Source organism: Mus musculus, chromosome 8 (assembly GCF_000001635.26).
Source record: "Mus musculus strain C57BL/6J chromosome 8, GRCm38.p6 C57BL/6J".
NCBI classification, from domain to species: Eukaryota; Metazoa; Chordata; class Mammalia; order Rodentia; family Muridae; genus Mus; species Mus musculus.
The window spans coordinates 13,176,641-13,202,522 of NC_000074.6; the positions used below are offsets into that span (position 1 = coordinate 13,176,641).

General features: G+C 50.7%; 1 protein-coding gene, 1 long non-coding RNA gene and 1 other non-coding gene across 10 annotated transcripts; 1 reads left to right on the forward strand and 2 right to left on the reverse strand.

Moving 5' to 3' along the window:
* Nucleotides 1-228: 228 nt before the first annotated feature.
* Grtp1 (GH regulated TBC protein 1) lies at nucleotides 229-24,126 on the reverse strand. Of its 8 annotated transcripts, none has more exons than NM_001368858.1 (9): nucleotides 23,841-23,984; nucleotides 23,409-23,560; nucleotides 15,410-15,568; nucleotides 12,983-13,107; nucleotides 11,870-11,920; nucleotides 10,243-10,339; nucleotides 2,943-3,115; nucleotides 2,683-2,868; nucleotides 229-502 (listed from the first exon to the last, which is right to left on the reverse strand). In NM_001368858.1, the coding sequence occupies exons 1-9, from the start codon at nucleotides 23,885-23,887 to the stop codon at nucleotides 413-415; spliced, it is 1,080 nt and encodes a 359-aa protein (NP_001355787.1). In that variant the 5' UTR covers nucleotides 23,888-23,984; the 3' UTR covers nucleotides 229-412. The 8 variants fall into 8 exon arrangements, 6 of the variants coding, with proteins under 6 accessions (NP_001355787.1, NP_080044.2, XP_006508916.1 ...); XR_003947326.1 differs by lacking the exon at nucleotides 11,870-11,920 and adding an exon at nucleotides 2,166-2,307 and having other exon boundaries at nucleotides 282-502; nucleotides 23,841-24,126; XR_378665.3 differs by lacking the exon at nucleotides 11,870-11,920 and adding an exon at nucleotides 2,166-2,277 and having other exon boundaries at nucleotides 413-502; nucleotides 23,841-24,126.
* On the reverse strand, nucleotides 12,391-12,458 carry Mir1968 (microRNA 1968). The gene has a single exon (NR_035494.1). It is a non-coding gene; the product is annotated as a microRNA 1968 (primary transcript).
* Nucleotides 24,127-24,141: 15 nt separating the features above from the next.
* 2810030D12Rik (RIKEN cDNA 2810030D12 gene) lies at nucleotides 24,142-25,150 on the forward strand. Its single transcript, NR_166508.1, has 2 exons — nucleotides 24,142-24,653; nucleotides 25,048-25,150. It is a non-coding gene; the product is annotated as an RIKEN cDNA 2810030D12 gene (long non-coding RNA).
* The last annotated feature ends 732 nt before the right edge of the window (nucleotides 25,151-25,882 follow it).

Below are 25,882 nucleotides of genomic sequence, written 5' to 3' on the forward strand. Positions count from 1 at the left end.
AGGGCGCTGGGGATCTTATTCGCCTGAGAAGCCAAGGTCACACGTGGCAGACACTTAACTTCTAACACTAGGAAACTTGTTGCTCTCCTCAACAAGTACCTCATATTCCTAGTGTCAAAATAAGATTTTTTTGAATGCGCGAGTGTGTGTGTGTCTCAAAATGACCATTTGAACAAGTGTTCTCTGCTTCCACTTATGGGTCCTGGGACCCAACTAAGATCATGAAGCTGGGCCAGAGAATTCAGTTTATGACTCCAAAGGTAGGAAAAAATGGAGAACACTAATTTTAAGTCATTCTTTTAAAAGTTCACATTGAGTGTCGTGATTTCAAGTATTTACAGCAGGAACGTTGTGGTAGGAATTGGTGAAGTGTGTGCTCTGAAGAGAACTGCAGCTGTGGGCGCCTGTGCACTCAGCTCTGTGCCTGCAGCGCTGCTCGGCAGCTCTTCCGAAGCCTGGTGATGGTCGTCATGGACAGGCTTCCTGGTTCTGAAAAGATTTTCTGGAAGAAAAACAATTTTTTTCCCCAAACATTCGCTCATAACACACTTCACTTTAGCTGTCCCTTAAAAGGCTCCATTGTTACGAGCCTCTCATCCCAACACTCACTCAAGCAAATCTGAGTTTGAGGCCAGTGTGGTCCACAGGATTGAGTTCTAGGACAGCAAGGACTACACAGAGAAACCCTGTCTCAAAAAGCAAAAAAAAAAAAAAAAAAAAAAAAAAAAAAAAAAAAGTTGGCGCCTGGCAGGCAAATTAACCTGAGGCTTGGTACTAAGGCTTTGACAGAGGACAGGGACATGCGCTTAGGACTCAGTCTTCCAGATACATGGCAGTAGTGTCCTACACTAGAGGTGCTGTATGCTGAATACACTTAGGTTTTGGTTTCTAAAAATTCCAAGTAAGAGCACTTGACTATCACAATCTTGGGGTACAAAGATCAAGCCAACCAAGACGGACGTGTCACACTGGACTCAGCTGATGAAGCAGGTGACAGGGCATTCCTGATAGCCTGAGTTTTTCTGACTTGGCATCTGACTGTGGGTGCACAGCACAGATGACCCTAAGATTGTTTATGGCAGGCCTGTGAGAGCAGAACATGGGCTCTTCCAACTCCAAGATGCACCATGCGAGTGCCTGAAGGCTTTGCTGATGCTAAAAGCCAAGCTCAGGGTAGGCTGGCAAAGCCCCCTTCTCTGAGCCATTGCACCAAACCAGATAATTTCACTGCAAAGATGCTAAGAGCTGTGGGACACCGGGTTTTAAATCACTCAGGACACAGAGACAACAGAACACATGAGCCCCAGTTCCATAGCAGTCAGTCCCTAGCCAGGTACAGTGGTAGACACCTGTAGATGCAGAGGAAAGACCCTTGGGCTCTCCCATAGTATCCCTCAGGCAGCTTCAATCCAGATTCAAATGTCTATGAGAGGACATGATCTACAGCCTGCAGACTTCTGGTTCTGGGATACCTGGGGTCCTTGTCCAGTTTCGTTATCCCATGAAGCAACTCCAAGAGGCTTACAGAAGAGTCCTGTCCATAACCCAGAATTCTCTGGCTTGACTAGAGCATACAGTAGGGTGAGTGGGACCTAGCTGTGAGGTCATTGCCCAGGGTTCCTACTGGGCCCTACCACAGGTTCCTATCCCTTCACCCACTCCGAACTGCCTGCACGTCATGTGGCCTGCACAAGTCAGAACCAACCCAGGTGTGGTAGGTGCCACCTCCACTCGTGTGTGCCCAGTGACAGAGTTTCTAGTCCTGGCTATCTGAGAAGGCTGGCCTTGAACTCACGGAGGTCCTCCCGAGTCACTGGTGGGATTAAAGGCATGAGCCACCATGCCCAGCCTCCAATAGTGCTGCTTGCCAACAAGGGGCTTCAAGCTACAGCTTGGTGGAGTAGACCTCACACGGGACCTCTGCCACATCGCCTGACTTTATTATTTCAAAAGCTTTTTAGAAGTGCTGGATGTGATTGTGCCATTCTAACCTGAGTATTCAGCAGGCGGAAGCAGCCTGACCTCAGCTTGAGTCCACTGTGGTCTGTATAGCAAGATCCAGGCCAGCCTACACAGCAAGGGCCCAGACTAAAACAGAAAGCTGCTGAACCCTCAGGTCCTGCCAGATGCTCTGAGGGCCTCTCGGTCCGCCAGCCTCATCCTACCTCACATTCAGCAGCTCTCAGAACCAGTCCACACAGCCCGCACCAGGTCAGGATGCAGCAGCCATCCCTAGCCTCACGATTGATTCCCATAGGTGCCACAGATGATTATGTCCTATCAGGGCAGGAGGGAGGTCGTGGCCGCCTGTGATCAACAGAGCTTGTGTGACCAGGCTTTGAGCCAGCTGAGGACATGGCGGCCTCGCTGACATGCCTCCCCCTGTCCCAGACTCCAGGGGAAACAGAGCATTCCCAATCAGTGTGAACCAGAACAGACTTTCCAGGTGAGTAGCGGTGGCCCGGGGCAGTCCCTCAGTCAGAGGGACTTTTGCAGCCATCTCGGCTGGCCAGCAGCTCCCAGGGAAGTAGGGAACTAGCCACTGAACTGCAGCCTCAGCTCAGGGAGGGGGGTTGCCCCTTGTGGGGGGAGGGACTCACCAGAGGCACAGGGACACTTGGCATAATCACTGGGTGGGACAGAACTCGAGCCCCCAATCAGGCCAAATAGCCCAGAACTTACCTGCATGAATGCGTGACACTCTGTCACAAAGTCCCCTTTGGTGATCTGCTTAAACTTGTCACAGATGTCTGGAATACTGCTGGCTTCCAATATAAATTCCTGGTGTTGCTTAATTAAGGTCAGAGCAACCCGGAATATGATTTTGGAGCCCTCATTGAACAGACAGTCCCAGATCCGTAGCACCGTCTGCAGAGACACAGAAATTCCCCCATCACTTCACAGCAGCCCACCCAGCTCCTGGGGCTGATGAAGGTGCTCACCTCCACAGGTAGGATGTCCACAAACAGGCAGATGAACCAGCGGGACACCAGCAGGGTCCACAACACACCATGGCCATCCATCAGGGCTGCCACTGCTGGTAGCTTCATCCTCACCAGCTCTGCTAGGACCTCTTGGTCAGTCTTCAGCCCCAGCATTGCTGGGCTATAGTAATCTGCCTCACGGGGGAGAAGGGGAACTGAGAGACTCAAATCAGCAGGGCCTGGGGGCCGAGGCCTGTATTCCCAGCTACTTGGGAGGCTAAGGCAGGATGAGCTCAAGGTCGATGCCTACTTGAGCCACAGATAACTTCATAAGCCCCTGTTTCCAAATGAAAGAGGGCTAAGGGAGGGGCTCAGCGGCAGGGCATTTGCATAGCGTGTACAAGGCCCCTGGTTTCATCTCCTGTACACATAGACACACACAGACTCATTCCCTGTGAGACGACACACAGGTTTTCAGTGATTCTGCTTCCTCAGTAAGTCCTCAGGGTATCGGATTCCGGCCACCACTGAGCGGTGAGGAATGGGAGTTATGGGTTAACAGGGCAAAGTTTCAGCCTGGGCCTCAGGGCTGGGATTCAGCTCAGCTGGACAGCATGCAAGAAGCCCTGGATCTGATCCAGTGCCATAGAAAACTAGGGATGATGGCACACACCCCAAGTCCAACACTTGGAAGATGTAGCTCTTGGCTGCATAGTGAGCCTGAGACTCACTATGTCTCATGTCGGGGTGGGCAGAGAACAGGAGTAGGGAAGGAAGTGTCCGGGTGATAAGTCTTATCTTGTAATAAAAATCAAATCCACACACGTGCTTCCAACACCACTTCATCCGAAGACACGGGACACGCATCTTACAAAGCACTTCTGAGTTTCCTACTCACTTAGTTTTGTTTTTTTTTTTTTTTTTTAATTACAACTTTTTATTCAGTGGGCAAGGAGGAGCATGTGGGCTGTGGAGCCATACATGCGGACAGCGGAGGGCAACTTGATGGCCTCTGCTCAACAAAGTGGGTGGGTCCTGGTTATGAATTGGTGACGAGACGAGGCTCCACCCACCAGGCCATCTTACTGGCCTGACTAAATTTTTTAAGTTGTTAGTGCGATGTGTTGTTATAAATGTCAGTGCTTGATTTACACTACAAAAAAAAAATCACCCAGTCCGTAATAAAACAGAAAACCATGGTACACTAATTATACATCAAGAAGTGAATGCAAAACAGGCACCCTGCTGCAGGAGGAGCAGGCTACACTCACTGGACATCTGGGTGAAACGGGATCATTCTACCACCATGGGGTTACAAGGCAGCCTATCTCAAAAACAAACAAACAAGGAAGCAAGGAAGGAAGGGAAGAAAAGAAAAGAGGGAAAACCGAAAACGCTGTCCTCTTGCACACTTGCTTTGAGTCTGCCTCTTGGGAGCCTTTCACAGTTTGCTGTTCTTGTTTCGTTGTTTGCTTATTCGGGTGTTTCTGGGCCCTGGCAGCTCTCTGAGATCCCAGGTTGACCTACAGGCTGCGACTCTCTTGCGGTAACCTCCTAAACACGGGGATTACACACTAGGATTGCACGCCTCGCTCTCCTTCCTAACTCTGCACATCTTGTTTATCTGGGAGAGGTGTGTGAAGAGACAGCCAGTGTCCCCAGCTCTATCATCAGCTCAGAAGAGGGACAGGAGCTGAGCAGGGACAGCAGAGATTTGCAGAGGAGCATTTCGTGACCTTGGCCTTGCTTGGAAGCTTAGAACAGCTTCCAAAAATAGAGATATTAAACCCATGCTCTGAACTCCAAGGAGCTGAGCCGGTCTCCAGGGGAAAGACTGCATTAACCCGCCACACCTCCACGTTCCTTCCCATCTCCTGTGGAAGCCACACCACTGCAGAACCACCCTTGGACACTAGGCCAGTGTGCATAGACTGGGTCAGAGCCATGCATGGCCCGAGCCCCAGGCTATCTATTCCTTTGGTCACAGCCGCACACCAGGCTCAACCACAGCAACCCTGCCTGGCCCAGAACAAGGCAGATGCTTCCAAGTCTAAGTTTGATACTTATCACTCTTCACGCTCTCCACAATGAGGTTGTCTGCACTTCGTGGCATTCGTTCTGAGACTCTGCCTATTGGCTTCTGATTATAGATAAAGAACCTATCAAAAGCACTTATCCTTAGCGCCAGTATGCAAGAGCCCATATTTGCTGGCAGAGATAGGCTCTGCTTGGAACAAGTGAGCCTTCACCTTTTGCTGTAATCCCACCCCCACCCCGTGCAGCCCAAATGAAAACAAAGAACTGGGTGGTGGTGGAGGAGGAGACACATGCCTTTAATCCCAGTATTCAAGAGGCAGAGGCAGCTGGGGTTCTGTGAGGCCAGCCTAGTGTAGGCTGTAGTTCTAGGACAGCCAGGGCTACACAGAGAAACCCTGTCTTAAAAAAAGAGGAGAGGAGGAAGAAGAAGAAGAGGAGGAGGAGGAGGAGGGTGGCGGCAGCAGTGGTGATGATGGTGATGATGATGATGATAAAGAGTTTGGGGAAAGCTATGTATGGAGACACCAACTCCTGGGACAAGGAAGAATGCTGAGCCTTGGACCCCAGAGCTATCACACTATAGGAGCCAATAAAATAGTACCTTACCCTACTACACACCCAGGCCTTGCAGGTAGAGCTCTCCAAGGGCCAGAGGCCCAGCCTTGGAGACCAGTGCCTCTCCCTTGCTGTGACCTGGGGTTACCACTCAGCTCCACCTATCAGGATACAGTCACATTCCAAGTTCGAGGACATCATGAGGCGCCCAGATCTGAGGCTGAAAGGCAGAGACACAGGAGTCCCGGGATATGTGCCACCAACCGGCCCTTTGGGATAAAGGGTCTGTGCTCCTTCCCTCATTTCCACCTGCACCCCAGGTGCAGCATAAGTGGCTACACAGGAAGAGGAGGAATGGCTGTCAGCACCACTGCAGGGGCCCCAACCCACAGAGTGGCAGTGTGTGCTTCTAGAAAAAGCCTGCTTGGACTGTCATGGTGCCTGCACTGAGGGATTCTGGGAAAGGATATCTTCCCCAGCATGTCTCACAGTTCATGGCTGGAACTTCTAGCTCACCTGTTTCTGGGTCTAACTCAAACATTATCACAGGCATGTTATCCCACGCATGTGCACCCAGGAGAAAAGAACACCCCGAGGCCTGGTCCGGGAGTCTCTCAGTCTGTCTCTCTCAGTCTGTGTGTCTGTCTGTCTCTCTCCTTTTTGAGTCCTGTCCTGTAGCTCAGGCTGTTCTTGAACTCGTGACTTTCCTGTCTTAATCTTCCAAGTACTAGGAGTATGGCGTACACTGTTTTGTTTGTTTTTTTATTTTGTTTTTCAAGACGGAATTTTTCTATGTAGCCCTGGCTGTCCTGGAACTCCCAGACTGGCCTCTGACTCAGAGACCCACCTGCCTCTGCCTCCCAAGTACTGGGACTAAAGGCGTGCACCACCATAGCCCGAGGATCCGAGGATGCACCGCTCTTCTTATTGGACAGGCAGAGAGAACTTCAGTGGGTTTGAAGATCTGTATCTTCTTTTCATTCCCCAGTGAGAGAACTTGGAAAAGGACTGGTGATCAGTGATCAGAAGCAACAGAAGTAAGGGAACTTTAAAAAGAAACCATCAAGCTGGGGGGGGGGGGTGTTGTTCATGCAGCCCCTGCTCCAGGAAGCTGGGGATAGGAGAGGGGCAGTGGGGATGTCCTCATGACCCCAGGAGGTTCAGGCCTGCTGGAATGAATGGTGGAAGACCTTGTCTCATAAGTAAGATATGGCTCAGTTGCCAGAGTGCTTACCCAGTGGGTTCTACTCTCGGTACTCTACTCTATTCATGATTATACTCTCCGCACTGAGAGTATAGTCATGAGAGGAGGGTCAGAGGTTCAAGGTCACCTTCCACGTACTGCAATTCCATGTATTCTGGGTTCAAAAGCAAGTTCAAAGCCAGGCTGGGCTACTTGGTAAATAAGTTAGGTGTGGGCATGCCTTTAATCCCAGCACTTTTGAGGCAGAGACAGGTGGATTTCTACAACCTCTATGATTTTGAGCCAACCTGGTCTACACTGAGAGTTCCAGGATGACAAGGCTACATACATGTCTGTCTCAAAAAAGTAAATAAGTGCTGGAGGGATAGCTCAGGGAGCACTGACTGCTCTTCCAGAGGACTGGGTTCAATTCCCAATACCCACATGGTGGCTTACAACTGTCTAACTCTGGTCTCAGGGGATCCCATACTCTCTCCTGGTCTCTGATGGCACCAGGCATGCATGTGGTGCACAGATATGCATGCAGGCAAAAAGCCCATACACATAAGAAAATTTAAAAAGAAAAATCATTTTGTTTTCATATTTAAAATATATGAGCCAGGCGTGGTGGCGCATGCCTTTAATCCCAGCACTTGGGAGGCAGAGGCAGGTGAATTTCTGAGTTTGAGGCCAGCCGGGTCTACAGAGTGAGTTCCAGGACAGCCAGGGCTACACAGAGAAACCCTGTCTCGGAAAAACCAAAATTAATTAATTAATTAATTAAATTAAAATATATATTTCCTAAATCCATTAGTTATAATGAGAGACTGTTAAAGGCCAAATAAGGACTGAAAAACTCACTGGAAAATGAAAACCATGCTCCTGGTGGGGAGATCAAACCCCAAATCCTCCTTCCAGAAGGAGGGTGTGCACAGTACTGGGATCCCCTTCAGGGCTGCCATGGCTGAAGAGGGAGACTGGGATATCTGCCTCAGGTGATTTCTGCTGCCTGGCTTCAGATGAAGAGGCAGACTCAGAAGATCTAATTCCCAAAGGACACGTATGACCCAGGACCGAACCTATGTGGCACATGACCACCCCACAGCCATTGGAAAGCCACCGGGAAAGTGAGCATGGGCTTAGACTCGGCCGAGACCAGCAGGCCAAAGAGCCCTCCGCCAGCCCCCTGCACAAGGACCTGTGGCCTGCAGAGATCTGCAGCCCCTTGGCAGCACGGTTATGCCTGGTGGGTGGGCCCTCTAGGTAGACCCAGGAATTCTCCACCCCAGAGAGGCCATCAGCCTGGTGTCAGAGTATTTCCGCATGATGACATGCAACTCCTATCTGAGCAGTCGTCATGATGGACAGATGGACGGACGGAGCAGCATCATGGGGTCAAGGCTGACTCAGGACCTGACTTAAGAGCCCCACATTCTGGGACACTGCGGTGAGACAAGATATCAGTAAAAGCAGAGTGCTCAGTCTACAGCCAGGCAGGATGGTACACACCTGAGGAGCTCTGTGAGCCTCAAAGCCAGCCTGGTCTATGTAGCAAGTTCCTGGACAGCCAGGGATACATAGTGAAACACTGTTTCAAGACAGAAAAGTCCTCAGTCAACTTCAGCTCAGCTGCTGAATGACAGGAACCACTCCAGGGAGGCAGAGGAGGGAGGGTTGAGGCTAGACGCAGTCTCAGTCAGAGGTCTGACTAGTTAGGTGGCCAGTGAATCTCTCACATCTCCGTTCCTCCTCCCTGAAGAGACCATGGCACGTCCAACAGTTTTCATCAGACCTTGATGGCAGGCCCCAGGGGGGCTGAGGAATGTCTAACAACACGGGACTTGTGAGCACACCTCTCCTTACTATAAGGGCCCCCAGGATTCTCCCACGAAGCTGCATCCCCGTTCCTCAGATCCCTAGGGCCTCTTTACACAATCCAGATACTAATCCTGTCACCTGTTCAGACCACACACACCTGTCTCCACACCAGGAGCTTCCTCACTCCCAGGATCCTTAAACAAAACTGCTAGCATGGGCTTTTTGGTTTTGGAGGCAGGGTCTAACTGTATTAAGCCTTGGATGGACTAGAACTTGTAATGTAGACCGGGTTGGACTTGAACTCACAGAGCTTGCCTCTGCCTCCTGAGTGATGAGATTAAAGCCATGTATCTCCATGCCCTGCTTCCTGCTGGTTTCCACATGTCCAGCTGGGCTGTGGCATCCAGACACAATGACCAAAAGCAATGGGAGGAGGAAAGGGTTAATTAACCATCTACTTCTACATCTCAGTCCATCACTGAAAGAAGCCAGGATAGGAACTCAAACAGGGCAGGAACCTGGAGGCAGGAGCTGATGCAGAGGCCATGGAGGGGTGCAACTTACTGGCTTGTTCCTCATGGCTTGCTCAGCCTGCTTTCTTATAGAACCCAGGACCACCAGCCCAGGGGTGGTACCACTCACGATGGTGCCTTCAATCAAGAAAACACCACGTTTGCCCACAGGGTATTTTTCTCAGTTGAGGTTCCCTCTACCCAAAATGACTCTAGCTTGTGTCAAACTGACATAAAACCAGCCAGCGCACATCCCTGCCTCTGTACCTCACAGACTAACAGCAGCAGCAAGGTGAGCTTGCTTCTGTCTGGTGGGTCCCAGTCCACCAGCATCTCCCTACCACAGGCCTCAGCAAGGTACTTTAGAGTCCTGTCAAGGTGCAGAACCCAAAGACAGCAGGACATCTGCCTTGAGCTGACCCATTCCCTAGACCTCCAGTCTCCTTATCTGGGAAATGGGCTTGACCAATATGAACATATAACTTAGGTTGAAGTGTGGCTATGTTTGAAGTTTAGCAGGAACCAGGAAAACAGCCTAGGCTAGAGGCCACACCCCCATGCATGTTCTCAAAACCCTTCTGAGGGGCCACGCATGGGACTGGTCAGACAGGAAATCCTCTGCCCCAGGTCACCTCCCTCAGGATAGCACTGGCACTTCCCAGGGACCCTCACTGTAGCCTAGGGTCTACACTGGCTTTACTACCACTGGTGACTAGTCTCTATTAATGAATACAGAAGACACGTAGGTGTGAAAAAGACTTCCCACTTAGAAAGCAGCAACCCTTGACAATAACGTGCTGAGTTCTAACAAGCCCACGAATACACTTGGACTCTGTGGCTCATATGTGATCAGGTCGACTACAAAAAGGCCACGCACATGGGGATAGGACCATGGGACACACGGCCAAAGGCAAGACCACACCCTAAGCAGAGGGCACAGAAACCCAATTCTCCTTAATGTCGGCTTCCACAAAGCCACAGTTTTCACTACACTTTTTTTTCTCTTTTTCTCTTTCCAGTGTTATATTAAACCCCAGACCTTCTCTAATAAAAGCCAGAAAGTGCTCTATTCCTGAGTTACACCCCAACCATTTCACTCCATCCTGACTTGGCCAGCCAGACCTTTTCAAAGACACCAGAGGCAGGGCAGGGGAGGGTGGGCTGGGGCAGGGGAGGGGAAGGGCAGGGTGAGCAAAGAGAACTTTCAACCTACCAGGTAGTATCCTTCCAACAAGAGCGTCCAAAAGCCAGAAAGACTCCTCTTCATTCTTCGTGATAAGGATCAGATACCCAGCTATGAAATTCATTCCCTGAAATCAGAATGGAAAATAAACAAACAGCGCACAGCAGGCTCCGTTCTCTTGCCCTTCCGGGAAACTCGTGATTCTCTAGACCAGCAGTTCTCAACCCTCCTAATGCTGCGACCCTTTCATGCACTTCCTCATGTTGTGCTGACCCCCCAACCATAAAACCATTTCGTTGCTACTTCATAACTGTAACTTGCTACTGTTGTAAATCCTAACACAAATATATGATATACAGGATATCTGATATGTGACCCCCGTGAAAGGGTCTTTGACCACGCTCACAGGTTGAGAATGGCTGCTCTTGACCTACCTCTGCCTTGCACAGTGGAGACCCAAAGCTAGTTGTCTGCACTGTTCTGCCAGCCAAGATGAGGGCATTCAGCCTGGAAAACGCCGGCTGCCACTCAGAATATGACACCGAAGGCGCTCTCCTCCTAGTGCTGGCCCATGGCACAGTCAGTCAGTGCTGTCTGACCCCTAAGGGATCAGCCTGAGCTGTCTGACCAGCACAGAGGCCGTGCAGAGGGGAAACTGTTAGTGACCGAGTCTGTAACAGCAGCAGGCATCAGCCAGGCCCAGTGACATAGTCCTGTAGCCCTCCCAGCTTTTTCAGAAGCTGAGGTAGGAGGACCACGAGTTCAAGGCCAGCCTGGGCAACTTACTGAGACTCTGGCTCAAAATTTTAAAAAAGTGAGGACTATGAGATAGCTCAAGGGGAGGCACGAGCTCTGCACGTTCAATCCCCAATCCCCCAAAAGGACAAACAATAAGAATCAGTGGGGGATCATGGTTCTGCCTGGAGTGGAGCACCGAGAGGATTCTCTCCCTAATGGGCGACGGTGCCAGGGTGCCAAGTGCTGGCACAAAGCCAGGCAGAGGCCATGGCCCTTGGAGCTTATGATGGGGACCTTGGAATGTCACTTCTGGGAGGATAAAGCTTTGCACAACTCCGCCTCCCTGCCTTTTGTTCATCTATCCTTTTTAAAACCGGTGGGCATTCCTCTAGAAAGGAGGGAAGAAACCCAGCTTTCCACAGACAACAGGATAGGCTCAAATAATACCAAACTGGCACCGCACGTGTGGTCTGCGCAAAGATACACGTACCGAGAGGCAATACTCACTGCCAGGCACAGAGCCTCCACCCCTGTTCTCCACCCAGAGTGTCCTCAAGAATGAGACTCAGTGCACAGGTTAGATGCTCAAGGGCTGGGGACATGGCCCTAGCAAAGCATTTGTCCCACAACTGCCTTTGGATCCTCAGTGCCCGCATGCAGAAGCCAGCACCATAACAGGTGCTGATCTCAGTCCTAGAGAGGAGGACACAGGCTGATTACTCCAGGCCCTGCTGGCCTAAATCCCCTAAATTAGCAAGCAGCAGGTTTAGTGAGCTCAGAGGCCAATGTCTTTAAAACGAGGTGGGGAATTATCTCTAGGGTAAGACGCCTGATGTCAGCCTCTGGTCTCTGCACACAGAAGCATGCACGCACGCACTCATGATCACACGCACAGGCCACAAAGCTGAATGAAGCTCACTGTCAGAGAACTTCGCAATCCTGCGGAAGACCCAGGTTTCTGTGCGCAGCACTGAAAAAAAGAGAAGGGGAAGAAGGAAAGTGCGCAGACCACAGCACCATGACAGGACAAAGGCCAGGGACCACTCTATGCTCCCGCGTCATGAGCTGATGAGGGAGACAGCTCCTGGAAAGATGGCAGCGTGGGAACTGTGGTTCTTCACCTGTGTGAAGTCCATCTTCATCCAAAGAGAGTGCCAGGCCATTTGCAAACACTCTGACTTCCCCGTGTTACAGGCGGGACTGTGTCCCCAAAGCCAGAAGTCTCCTGCCTCAGTGTGGCTTCATCTGGAGACAGGTCTATGCAGATGTCACTAGCTAAAATGAGTTCCCTTTGGAATAGGGACCTCCACTTAGATGATGTGTGCTCCTACAAATAGGGAGAACCTAGACACAGACAACAAGCAGGGCAAATGTGGAGGAAACAACAATCCCAGGAATGTCAGATTCTGGGGTGAGGCCTGGACAGGAAGTAGGGAGCACCCTCCTTAACAGCTGCAGAGGTGGTGGCCCTAACAATAGTCCACCATCCTTAACAGCTGCAGAGGAGGTGGCCCTGACAGTAGATCCACCCATACCGGGGTCTCACATTTCCAGCATCATTATAAGTTAAGCCATGCAGTTTGCAAGCTCACAGGCCCCAGCACACCCTGAAACACAGTCAGGAAACTGTTCCCCAACTGGCAATCCAAACAAGACCAAAATCTGCAGGTGGGATCCATGACAGCAGGCGTCCAGAAACACGAGAGAGGTCAGTACCTTCATGCTCCCCCACACCCACAGGAAGCCTCCACAGCGCGCCTCAGGCCCCGACCTCCTCCTACTCTGTGCCCACTCAACGTCATTCCCACTCTTCCCAATTCCCACCCTCACCAAAGTCATCCAACAGGTGCCGTCTGCTTTTCCAGCAGGGACACGCTGCAAGTTAAGCCTACTGTGAGGAAGGCTTCCTTACCCAGATTTCATGCGCCTGGAATAAAGCTTGTACCTACAAAAGGTCATTGCTGAGGACCTGTGGGGTGCCAAATATCCCCCCTAAAACATGCCAGGTTTTAAACAGGCTCTGAGGGCTCACCTGGCAGTACCCCACGTCTGGGTTGTGTAGCCCATATGCCAGGAGCACGTTGTACAGGGTCTTCTGGAGACAAGGATCCGCTGTCTTCCGAAACATCACGTTGTCAGGGAATGTCCGGTTCAAGTCTACACAGAAATTCACCAGCACCATGAAATTTCTCTGCATCTCCCAAGGTGGCTAGATTCTGTGTCAGATTTCTGGAATGGCACCGCCTGGCTGCCCCCGAATCACCCCAGAGAAGCCTAGCCACCACCTCACCTGTGTCGCACACCTGAGCCTGGGCAGCACAGGAGACAGCACACTGCACCAGGAAGGAGAGCGGTGATGGAGCCCAGAGCTCTGTCAGAATCGGGAATGGAGCTCTGGTCTCTCCCCTGGACACTTCCAAACACCCTGTTAGCATGGGAGAGAGCTTCCAAATTCCCTAGCATGGGCCACACCCCTCTGATCCTTAATCCCAGTACTCTAGAAAGAGAGGCAGGCAGATTTCTGAGTCCAAGGCCAACCTGGTCTACATAACAGGCCAGCCAGGGCTACATAATGAAACTCGGTCTCAACAAACAACCAAACACTAGGCTTGGTGGCTCACACCTGTAACTGTTAACACTCTCAAGGCTAAGGTGGGATGACTGCTGAGTTCAGGGCTAGCCTGGGCTACAGCATGCACCAAAGTTCCAAGAGAACTGAAACAGAAACTGCCCAGAACATAGGAAGGAGAATGGGCCAAGATTCCCTTCAGAGATAAACCAATAGCAAGAATTAAGTAAACTCACACTACCGGGTTTTGTGCCAAGCCTTCCCTGCCCCGCCTCTTCCTGCCCTTTGTAGCCCTTCACCTTCCATAACCTCCCAGACCCAAAACATCTCTCCTGGAACTATAAACATTCGATGATGCAGAAAGGTCACGGTGGCATGCAACTGCAGACTAGAGGGCAAGGCGGTGTCCACCCTACATGGTGAATCCATCCTTGACCCTGGCATTGTCTTTCTACGGCCTAGGCGGAGCCGAGTGTGGATGAGGCTTGCGGCCCTGTCTCTGGTTCTGTGGTCATGGCAAGCCTACCATGTGGTCCTCTAAGATGGTTTATCCAGATACTCAAAACAGAAGCCGGGACCTGGCTCAGGTGGCAGTGCCTGACTGCATGTAGAAAGCCCTGGTTTCCTCTCCAGCACCACAAATACCAGGCATGGTGGCATCCACCTGTAATCCCAGCACTCAGGAGGTAGTGACAGGTCATTTATGGTTACATATGGCAGCCCAGGCCAGTCTGGGAGGCCATTCTAAGAAAAAAGCAAAGGTACTTGCCACCAAGCTTGGTGGCCTGAGTGCTATCCTTGGTCCCCACAAGCTCTCCTTGACTCTCGGTCCTCTATATGTACACACAAGCACATAATCAATCAATAAAATGAAACCTGTAAAACAAGCCAGGTCCAGGGCTTGTACCTCTTTAGTCCTACACTTGGGAGGTAGGGACTGGCAGATTGAGCCGAGGCCAGCCCCAGGATTACATAGTGAAACCATGTCTCAAAAACGAACATATAATTTAAAAACAGCTATGTGATAGAGCTTACATGTGTCCCACAGGATCTAAAGTCTGAGACAAACAGGGAAACGACACATTAGTGTTTAACAGGGACAGTTTCTGTTTGGGAAATTATAATATGCATATTTTCCCACAATACTTTTTTTTCTAAAAAGGCACTAAACAGAACCTTTAAAATTATTTTCCAGTGCTGGAGAGATGGCTCAGTAGTTAAGAGCACTGACTGCTCTGCCAGAGGCCCTGAGTTCAATTCCCAGCAACCACATGGTGGCTCACAAACATCTGTAATGGGATCCAATGCCCTCTTCTGGTGTGTGTCTGAAGACAGCTGCAGTGTACTCATATAAATAAAAAAATAAATAAACCCTTAAAATCATTTTCCAAACAAACAGCTAAAGTCAATCGTATGTAAGACATACAAGGCTACCTGAGGACCTCACTGGGTGCCACACCCCGACTGCCTCAGCTCACACAGGCCCTGGCTACGTGAACTAAAACTCAGGAGGGCAGTGGAGGCTGCAGGATGGTCCCACCCATGGCAGGACAAGCTCGTGCCTCCCTCACTGTTCTCTGCTAGGTAACTGTAAAACACAGTGTGTCAGCACACTGTCTTGACACTGGTATTGTTGACTAGAATTCCAGAGTGCTCATTTTCTAATGACCTAGTAGTTATACAAATGTCTGCTGTTCTCCTTGTGAGCACTCTAATCTCGATCCCCCACCCCCCAAACTTAGCATCTATAGACACATCTTTAGTAAGGCAGACTTCTTCATTGCCTATGACTTGAGCCAGGGCGGATCTCTGCTCCTGGAAGGACCCTACTTCACCCCCAACCCCCCACCCAAGCCCCACGGCACAAGGCTCTGAGCACAGGCCTCCCACCTGTCCTGATGGCCTCGTCCAGGCTGGAGCTGCTCTCGCCCTCGAGCAGTCGATGGTAGTATCCAGGGCTCTGGTCCATCCGGGCCTGAGCTCCACTCACGGCCATCCACACACGGGCCCGATGCTCCAGCGGGATTCCCTTCCGGACATAGCGCTTCACTGAAACCCAGAGAGACTGAGGTTGAGCTCAGAGCCCAGGGGATAAGGAGGGTGGCTCCTCTTCCTTCTTCACCTGAGCACTTGTCTTCCTAAACCAATGCAGAGAGGAACGGAAGCTTCCTGACGCTGCCCCAACGGAAAGCGTCCACAAGGCTTCTGAAATGGAACACAACCAGTACGTATCCTAACCGCTCTCCTCTACTGCACTGTCTAGCCAGAGCAGGGACAGACTAGGACTGCGGTCATCCTCTCTACCGCCATCCCTGAAAGCTACATACATACCCTCAACTCTGAGGACCAAAGGACTCTGTCCAGGCTGATTCTTGGCCCTAGATGGCCACTCTGCCCACCATGTTGGTTAGACCCACTACAAGACCAAACACCATTTGTCCAACTTGGGTGTGGCCCAGCAGAATAGAATGTGCTTGGCTTGTACAAGGCCCTGGATCCTATGCTCCGATCCAGAAGAGACAAAAACGAGATTTGAAAAGAGACAAAGCCATAATTTAAAAATGTCTCAGTTAGGAAGTAGGCAGAGATGTGGAGTCTCTGCTGCCCGCTGGACTTCAGGCAGAGAGGAAGGGCCAGGGGATTGCAGGGAGACAGTTCTCAGGGACCCTAGACACCAGACACTTGTCCTAATCTGGAGGAACAGAAGTAGGAGACCCAGGCCAGGTCTGACAGCCACGCAGCAACAGGGACAGAAGCCTGAGGGAGGCCAGAGAAGCCACCTGTCTGACCCCAGGAGCCTGGAGGGACTCTGGCTTCAGCATCTGTATCTCCATCTCAGTTCCCTTTGCCCACTGATCACCACTTTATCTAACAGGGATATTTTGTTGGAAGTAGGTAAATGTCTGATGACTTAGGTTTGGTCCTCCTTGGCCCAGGGCTGCTGCTGTCTTAATAACATCTTCAATATTTGCTTCTTCGAAGTAAATAGTCAAAGCTTTGCTGTTTGGCTTTGACATTACATTATTTTAAAAAGTCATTACTTTCGGTCGGAGAGATGGGTCAGTGATTAACAGCACTTGCTGCCCTTGCGGAGGACCCTGTGTCCAACTCACAATTGCGGAGGACCCTGTGTCCAACTCACAACAGCCATGTGGCAGCTGACAACCATCTACAACTCCAGTCCCAGGGGATCTGGTGCCCTTTTCTGATGTCTCTGGGTACTAGGTATGCACATGGTACATACACACAGCAGGAAAAACACCCACACACATTTAAAAAAAATTTTTAAATTACCTTAAGAAGAAACTGACTTTAGGGAGTGCTATAATTTGGATGTTAACTATCTCCCAGGCCCTTTTATCTAAGGTGTGGTCCCCCAAAGCAGTGCTGCCAGGAGGTATCTCCTTTTAAAGGTGGTGCCTGGTGGGGTCTTCCAGTAACTGGAGGTTTTACCCTTGAAGGACAGTGTTCTTCCTCCTCTTTCTCTGTGTCCTGGCCATGAGGTGAGTTGGTATACCCGACACTGTCATGAAAAAGAAAATAACCCTTGCCGAGCAGTGGTGGCGCATGCCTATAATCCCAGCACTTGGGAGGCAGAGGCAGAGGCAGAGGCAGGTGGGTTTCTGAGTTCGAGGCCAGCCTGGTCTACAAAGTTCCAGGATAGCCAGGGCTTCACAGAGAAACCCCATCTAGAAACTCCCTCCCCCACCAAAAAAGAAAAGAAAAAAAAAGAAAAAACAAAAAAAACAAAAAAACCCAGGCTCAGAATATAGCTTAATGGTATAGCAACTGCTTGCTATACATGGGGTCCTAGGTTCAATCCCCAGCTTTACAGGGAGGAGGGGAGGGGAGGGGAGGGGAGGGGAGGGGGAGGAGGGGGAGGGGAGGGGGAGGAGGAGGAGGGGAGGGGGAGGAGGAGGAGGAGGAGGAGGAGGAGGAGAAGGAGAAGGAGAAGGAGAAGGAGAAGGAGAAGGAGAAGGAGAAGGAGAAGGAGAAGGAGAAGGAGAAGGAGAAGGAGAAGGAGAAGGAGAAGGAGAGGACCCAAGGCATCAATTATGTTCAACAGACAAATCATAAAAAAATAACTTTGAATGGGTTGGAAAGACAGGTCAGCGGGCAGAGGCACTGGCATGGAAATCTTGCCAACCTGAGTTTAGTCCCTAGAATTCCCACAAATCCATGTAAAGGCGTTAGGAGAAAAGCAACCCCACAATGTTGTCCTCAGACCTACAGACACACACCATGCTGACTGTAAACTCACAGGAACAAAACAATATGGTAAGTGGATTCCCAGTACACCATAAAGAAGAGAGAAACAGCGGGCTACAGAGTTGGCTCTAAGCCTAAGAACACTATTTGCTTTTCCAGAGGATCTGGGTTCAATTACCAGCACCCACATACATGCAGGCTAAATACCCATAAATATATATTTTTTTAAAAAAAAATAATAATCCTTTTTAAAGCAATGCAGAAAAAACAAGTTCATACAAAGAAAGCCAACTGCGTTCTGACAAAAGTGGCAAAAAAAATTCAATGCAGTAAGAGTAGTTTGTCCAAATAAAGAATGGTTTAAAAGAAAAAAACCATCAACAATGTAAAATCTGCAGCCACTGGGCCCTCAGGCGTGCTGGGAATGCAAAAATGCAGCCACTTTGGAGAAACCGCTTTGCAGTTTCTTTTCTGGCTCCTCTCCCCTTCCCCTTTGATTCTGGGAATCCGATTCTAGGCCTTTCGCAGGCTAGACAATGCCATGTCTTACCAGCTAAGCCTTTAGTATAACCTGGCAATCCCACAAAGAAAACCTGAAAGCCTCGTTCACACAAAAGCCCGTGGTAGGCAGATAGGCTGAGAACAACCTCAGCAGCAGAAGGGATGAGCACACAGGACCCCAGCTGAGCCTCTAGTGCAATATGGAAACCAGACTCAGCAGCTCCGCGGAGCAGTTACCAGGCACGCTGACTCAGGGCTGGTCTGGAGATGGACCGGCAAGGAGTGGTTCATAGAACTCTGAAGTGATGTGTATGGGGGTGGGGTACCCACGAGGGTGCTGGACCTCCTGGAGCTGGAGTTTACAGTTTGAACAGCCTGACTCAGGTGCTGGGAACCAAACTTTGTAAGCAGTACACATTCTAACTGTGGAGCCATCTTGCCAGCCAAGGCACCTCCCCTCCCCATCTCACCGGCCACCTCCCCTCCCCAGTGTTTTTCAGGCCCTAGCTACATTTAAAAAAAAAAAAAAAAAGAGTACAAGAAAGATCTACAAAGGGACCAATCTGTCCAAACAGAGGATGGTCAGAGAAAACAACACCAGCGAGGTAAAATCTGCAGTCACTGGAGCCCTGGGGTGGGTGTGGTGAGAATGCAAAAAAACAAAACTGCACAGTTGCTTCAGAAACCGATTGCAGGGTCTTTTCTGGCTCCCCACACCCGTTTGATTCCGGGAACCAGCTTCTAGGCCTAGAATGGGATCTCTATGTAGACCAGGTTGGCTTCAAACTTCTAGCAAGCCTCCTGTCTCTGCCTCCTAAGAACTGGGGTGAAAGGAGTCAGTCACCCTGGCTCTGGTTTGAATTTAAACTTTTTTAGCTATTTGTCTAAAATCCTAAACCTGAACACTGAGAACAATATGTTTCACTGTAAATTTCAAAAATCACTTGGTAATATAAGGGTTCTGCTGTTGTGTTTCAGCAAAGGACAAAACAATCCCACAAACCAGCTCCTGAACCCAGTACCCGCTCTGCCATGGCTTCCTAGCCCCACGCCCAAGCATACCTCAGTTTCCTCATTTAGCCCAGCTGGGGTGCAGCGGCCGGCCGAGCTGAGACTCCCTGCTGGCCCCGAGGCCAGTCTCCAGCACACCTTTATCTTATCTAAACTTACTTTGTTTCTCCTGGGGGAATGAAGACAGCTTTCTTGCCCTCACAGAAGAAATGACCGCCTTCTCAGGGCAGGGTTCATCCAGAAGCAGCCATTAACCCCTGGAGAAAACTAGCTTTTCCTCTAGTCTGCCCAACCAAGTTGAGGAAAAGCCAGGTTTGGGGCATTCGGCTGTGACCATGCTTCTACAATGTACAGGTGTGTGAGACTAGGCCACTAAGAAGCAAACGGCTCCGCTGCCTGTCCTCAGCACCAAGAACACTAAACAGAGAGGAGAATGGAGGGCTGAGTTCAGACTCCCCTGCTACAGAGGAAACATGCTCTATTCTTGGGGCCTCCAGGTAGGCGTCACATAGGACAGAAAAACAGTATTCCCCATACCCACTTCCATCAGTAGAGTGGTTTATAGCTGTCATCTGGGACGTCTCAGATAACAAGATCTGCAGGTAACTGGAGACATCCAGATCACAGGGGATGCTTCCAGAGAGAACACAGATGCAGAGAGCGCCTGCGTGGCGGTTTCTTCCCAGCCTGACCATTTGAGACACTATGTCAGTCTCCTCTGATACCAAGGGCATAAGCCATGACCTAAAACATCCTCTCTCGTGCCATAGAGGGGAACTCCTGAATCAGAAAACCTCTTTGGGACATACAGAAAGAATGCCATCATGTTGATGACACAATCAGTGTTCCCTTACGGTTGGTAACAGCTTTTTGATACTGAACGTGCTTGCCTCTCAGACAAGGCCAAGAAGACCAGCCTCACGCTGGATGATGAGAGGAAGCATCGGGTGATTAAAGAGAAAGAAAGGCGTGATCGCCCTTAATAGGATGTGTACTTACAGCCCCTTAGCCCCACCCCCACCCCATCCAGGGGCTTGCAGGCTCCTAGCTTCTCCTCCTTTTATGGGTCTCCTGGCAGCTGCTGAGACCTGCAGCTTGCTGGCCCTACTGTCTCCTTGAGGTTCCTTCTGAATCTAATGAAATTGTTTTACTAACCCCAAGGCATGGTGAGGTGATGCACACCTTTAATCCCAGCACGAGGGAGGCAGGGGCAGGTGAATGTCTGGGAGTGTGAAGCCAGCCTGGTTTTACACAGCAAGTTCTCAGTCAGCCAGGGCTAGAAGGATCATATCTCAAACAAACAAACAAAATTCACCAGTGAGATTCAGAACTTGGAAAAGTGGCTCTGTGTTCACTACCGACTCCGACAGGCAGAACACCTCCAAAACCAGAAAGCTACACATGATGGTAAACAGACAGAATGCCTGTATCAGGGAGCTGAGACACAAGGATCTCAAGTTGAAGGCTAGCCTGGATTACATAGGCAAGACCCTGCCTCAAAAAAACAAGTGAGATACAGACAATAGACACATGCGCACACACACATGCACACACTCAGAGAGAGAGGGAGAGGAGAGAGATCAGATACCAAGGGGTGCTCACTGAAACTCCAGAGTGGGTTTAACCCTGAGGCCCTGGCTCCTACGCCGCCCCCACCCCACTTCCACACATGGAGGCATCTCCTGGATCATGAGACCTCTCTCCTGGGACTAGTCCTCTGCTGATTACAGTCCAGTCAACCTAGAAGATCTGTCAGGAAATTCCCATTTCTGGAATAACTTGTCTACTCCTGTTTTATGCTTGATTGAACTCTGCCAGCTCTGTAGGTCCTAGAAGCGCTTTACTGCCAGCGGGGACACTGGCATAGACTCCCTGCACCCCCCACACCTCTTACTGATTAGGTTTTGTTTCCTGCCAGGACATCAGGACAACTCTCACCCTGCCTCTGAGGCTCCGTCCCTCAGTCCCAGGGTCTGCCAGGAGCCAGACACATCTGTTTACACCAATTATACCTGTTACCATAATTACAGCCTAATGGATATTACATAATCAAAGGAATATTAAAACGATGGTTAAAGCAGGTTAAACTTTTTTTTTTTTTTGAGATTTATTTCTAGCCAGGCCTGGTGTGGTGTCATGCATACTTAATTTCAGTCAGCACTCAGAAGATAGAGGCAGGTGGGGTTCTGTGAGTTTGAACTCAGTCTGGTCTACACAGAGAGTTCTATTCTATGCTAGCTCTGGCTGCACAGTGAGACACTGTCAAAAAAAAAAAAAAAAAAAAAAAAAAAAAAAACGCGGCAAGGAGCAAGGAGACAGGCCCTCTCTATGTAGCCCTGACTGTCCTTTCTATGTAGACCAGGTGGGCCTCAAACTCCCATAGACCCACCCAAGTGATGGGATTAAAGGCGTGTGACGTGTGTGTGTGTGTGTGTGTGTGTGTGTGTGTGTGTGCATGCATGTCACATGTTTACATGTGACTATGTGTGCCCACAAAGGCCAGAGCCATTGGATTCCCAGGAGGCTGTGACCCACCCCATACAGGTGCTGGAAATTGGCCTCAGGTCCTCTGGAAGAGCAAGAAGCACTGTACCTCTTAACCTCTGAGCCCTCACTCCAACCTAGCAAGTTAAAATTTCAGAGAGTTGAGACAAATGTTCAAAAGCAAAGCAAACCTGAAGTAGGTACTAGACTACTGCGAACCAGGCCTAGTGGCTGAGACCTGCAGAGGGTCACAGGTTCAAGGCCTCTCTGGGCCTTGAAAGCTGCACTCACGCTGGCATGTGTAAGAGACCTGCATAGACCTATGTATTCCAGGGATAATCGGTCTGGCCTTACCGATCCTCCTAGCCACAGGAGCTACTTCCTGTACTGACGTGCTCCAGGGGACACATTAAGGCAATCCCCAGTGTTACTTCTGTGGTAGACTAGAGCCTGGGGTGGGAGGGAAGTGGCTTCATTGTGTATCTTTCTGTATAACTAAAATGTTCACTGTGGGCATGAACTATGTATTAAGTGTAAATAAAACTTCTAACCTTAGAAGACTAAAAAGTAGTGTTTGTTGAAAACATGCTTGAACACGGAGAGAGTAAGTGCAAAGGGAAAGATGATATAGGGAACACATTAGCTCACAGAGACAGGGAACACGTTAGCTCACAGAGACAGAGAACAAGTTAGTGCTCAGAGACGACCGCATCCCCTCTGCCTTTACACTTGCCCCTACCCCTATGCTTGGGTCATCATGAATTTTGAGCAGCCAATCCCCCCAAGGTCACACTGTAGGTCTGTCTACCTGGCCACCTGGCAAACACCTTCAGGCACTCCTTTAACAAATATGAAGTCCCTATTATCTCAATGAAGCGATGAGGATTCCACAGCAAAATAAACAAAAAGCCCTGCAAGCAGGGAGGGGCCTTTGGTTCTACAGAGAAGAAAAATGACTATCAAGAATGGTATAGGGGAAGGAAAAAAAAAAAAAAAAAAAACGCTTGGAGAGGCATGGTAGTTCCTGTTCAGAGAAAGAGGAAAGTTTGTCTTGGAACTGGACTTCCAGGAGCCCAGCCCTAGGTACCCCACCCCTACCCATCTCTGAGAGATAGGCGCTGTTCTAACCCCCCTCAGAACACAAGGCCTTCTCGAGGCTTCCCAGGAAATATGGACTTTGCCCATCTACAGTTAAGAGGGCGTGGTGACCATGGAGAAAATTCAACCAGGTAAGGAGCTCTCCCATCTGCTGTGTGGCACAAACACACCCTCCTAGGGGGTCTCATGATGTCCCAGAAGTCGCGCTTGGGGGTGGTGGGGTTCAACTATAGAGGGGTCCAGTTCCTATGGAAATGCAGTGTATGCTCGTGTGCAGGGTAGTGATGGTGTTCGTAGGTCTGGCTTTGGGAGTTCCGGCTGGTGGGGATCCTGCTGCTGAGGAGTCCCATTTAAAGAGGGATCCCTCTACTGCGGGGCGGGGGAGTCATGCTCACAGGTTTCACAGGGTTCTACTGTTGGGGAGTCATGCCATAGGGACTGTAACTACTGCAGGGTAACAGCTACTGCTGGGAGGTCCTGCAGTCCAGAGGTCTCGCTGGGGGTCTCGCCACAGGGGTTCTGGCCCTTGGGAGAAAGTCCTGTTTGTTTGAATGGCCGCTATGCCAGCCAGCATCAGGCCTCTCACCTGTCACGCTTTTCCGGACACCACCGTTTCCTTTTAGAAGTTTGGACCATTTGATCGCCCTCTTGGTGAGTATCACCAGGTACGTGGAAAAGAATTCTTCATAAGCCGCATAGTCAAAGTCTTCGGGCCTTTCAAACCCATACGGATCGATCCTACAAACAAAAAGAACCTGTTTCCCCGAACCAAGTTTCCGCGCCTGCGGGGATGCGGCTGGGGTCCAAGAGCTCCGACACCCGACACCCCTCGGTCCGCCCCTCCGTCCATCCTCAGTTCACCTTCCCTTCCTCTCTTCCTCCCCTCCTCCATCCCCTCCACCCCCTCATGCCCCTCGCTCTCCGTGGACCAGAGCGCGTCCCCCGCGCAGCATCGACTGGCTCAGACCCAGTCCGGAGAGGGCGCCCAGCACCCCGCGCGCGCGGCCTCCGCACCCACCTGGGCACCCGAGCTCGCGCCGCCTGCGCGCGCTCTGCGGGATCCATGCGGAGAAGGGCCAGGGACCGCGGGACTCACAACCTCTGCAGCCCCGAGCGCTGGACCCCGGTGCGCCGCTGGCCCCGGGGCGCGCGAGTGCTTCCGGCGGGGGCGTGGCCGAGACGGGGGCGGGGTGGGGACGAGGGGCGGAGTCAGTGGGGGCGGGGCGGGGTAGAGTGGACGGAGCGGGGCTGGGGTGGGGGCGGTGTCGGAGATGGGAGCGCCTAGGGACCCGAACCGAGTGCACCTGCTGCAGCCTGGCACTAGGGATTTGAAAATCCATGGAGATGGAAACCTATGCCGAGGTTAGAAGACCTGGATCCACTTTGCAGGATTTTAAATATCCTTCAAGCCTCAGTGCCTGGCAGACTGGACTTTGGACTTCGGACTTCCAGCTCCGATGCTGAAAAAGGAGGGTTTTTTTGTTTGTTTGTTTTTCCACTTTGCTTCCTTGCTTGTCGAGGCTGAGAACATACGGTGTTTTTGAGGGCCACCATCAAAGGGTACTCGCTTCTCCAAACCTTGGAACCCGAGGTCTAGCCTTGGAAAGAGTTGCCGCCTTACCATCTCTCCTCGCCTAGGGAAGCCCCAGCTGTGTGCGCTACTGCAGGGTCACAGTGCCGCGGTGCCGAGCTTCTTTCGTGGTCCCTGTCGCCGTCCGTTTCTTGAGATTTCAGACTCTGGGCTTGGAAACCAGTTGACTGCCTTTCTTAGCGAGGTGCCCTCGGAAACCTGTGGAGGAATGTTTGGATTATGAATGCTCACCGTGCCGAGGTAAAGCATAGGGCTTTGGCGCCTTCGGGCCCTGTGGTCAGCGGTGGGACGGATCGGACGTTGCAGAAGCACTTTTCTGTGGTGTTTAGAAGGTGCTACCCACCTTCAGCTGACTGTAGTTGGAATGACCCTCAGCTGGACTTTGGGAACTCACTTGAACTAGTTAGAAACTTCAAAGTACCTAGCAGGAAGCGGCGGGGGTGGGGTGGGGGTGGGATTAGAATTTAGCCTGGTCCACTGGGACACTTGGATACCCCACTGTAAATGATCCTGACCTCAGCGCCAAGAATACAGGCAGCACCCGGTGGGACCGGTTCTCTCTCTCTCTCTCCCTCTCTCTGTCTCTCTCTCAAGGCTACATACGCAGCTCTGCCCTTTACTTCATTTTCTCTAGGTTTTGAGACTACTGTAAGACAGATGAGAAAACCTGAGGTTTGTATTGCTTTCCCTCCTCCTTGCTTTGACCAAACTCTGCTGAACAAGGATTCTCTACCAAAGCCTTGGTGCCTCCATCTTTCTTTCTTTTATTTTGTATTTATTTATTTATTTTATTCTTTTTACTTTCTTTTATTGGGGGGGGGCAGTGTCTCACTGTGTAGCTCTGGTTGGTCTGGAACTCACTATGAACACCAGGCTGGTATTGAACTCAGAGAGATCTACCTGTGCCTGCCTAACACACACACACACATCCTGAGCAATGGGAATAAAGGCACATGCCACCATATCTAGCCCCATCTTTCTTTTAGAATACAGCAAGAAATGAACCTGAAAATCCAGTTAGAGCTGCAGATTTGAGCTTCTCTGTTGACATTGGATGAAACTTAGTGCTGGCATGAGCAGAACCCCAAATTCTAGCTCCCACAGTCGCCCAGAGTGCTTGCTGCCTCTGGGGAAAAACGTGCAGAGATCAGCTCAGCCCAGCAGTGAACAGTGTTTTAACACCAAGTGTCCTTGCCAGTGCTCTGACCTTGACCTTTCCCCAGTGGTGACTCAGACCACAGACTGGACTACATTCTCTTCATACACAACTTTCCCCTTGGTCTGACCACACAGAGCTGGAACATTTCCTCCTCCATATTTCCTCCTCCTCCTCCTCCTCCTCCTCCTCCTCCTCTTCTACCTCTTCTTCCCGCTCCTCCTCCTTCTTGTTGATTTAGTTGGTTAGTTGGTTAGTTGGTTGGTTGGCTTTTTGAGACCTGGTCTCTGTCTGTACTTCTCTATCCTGGAGC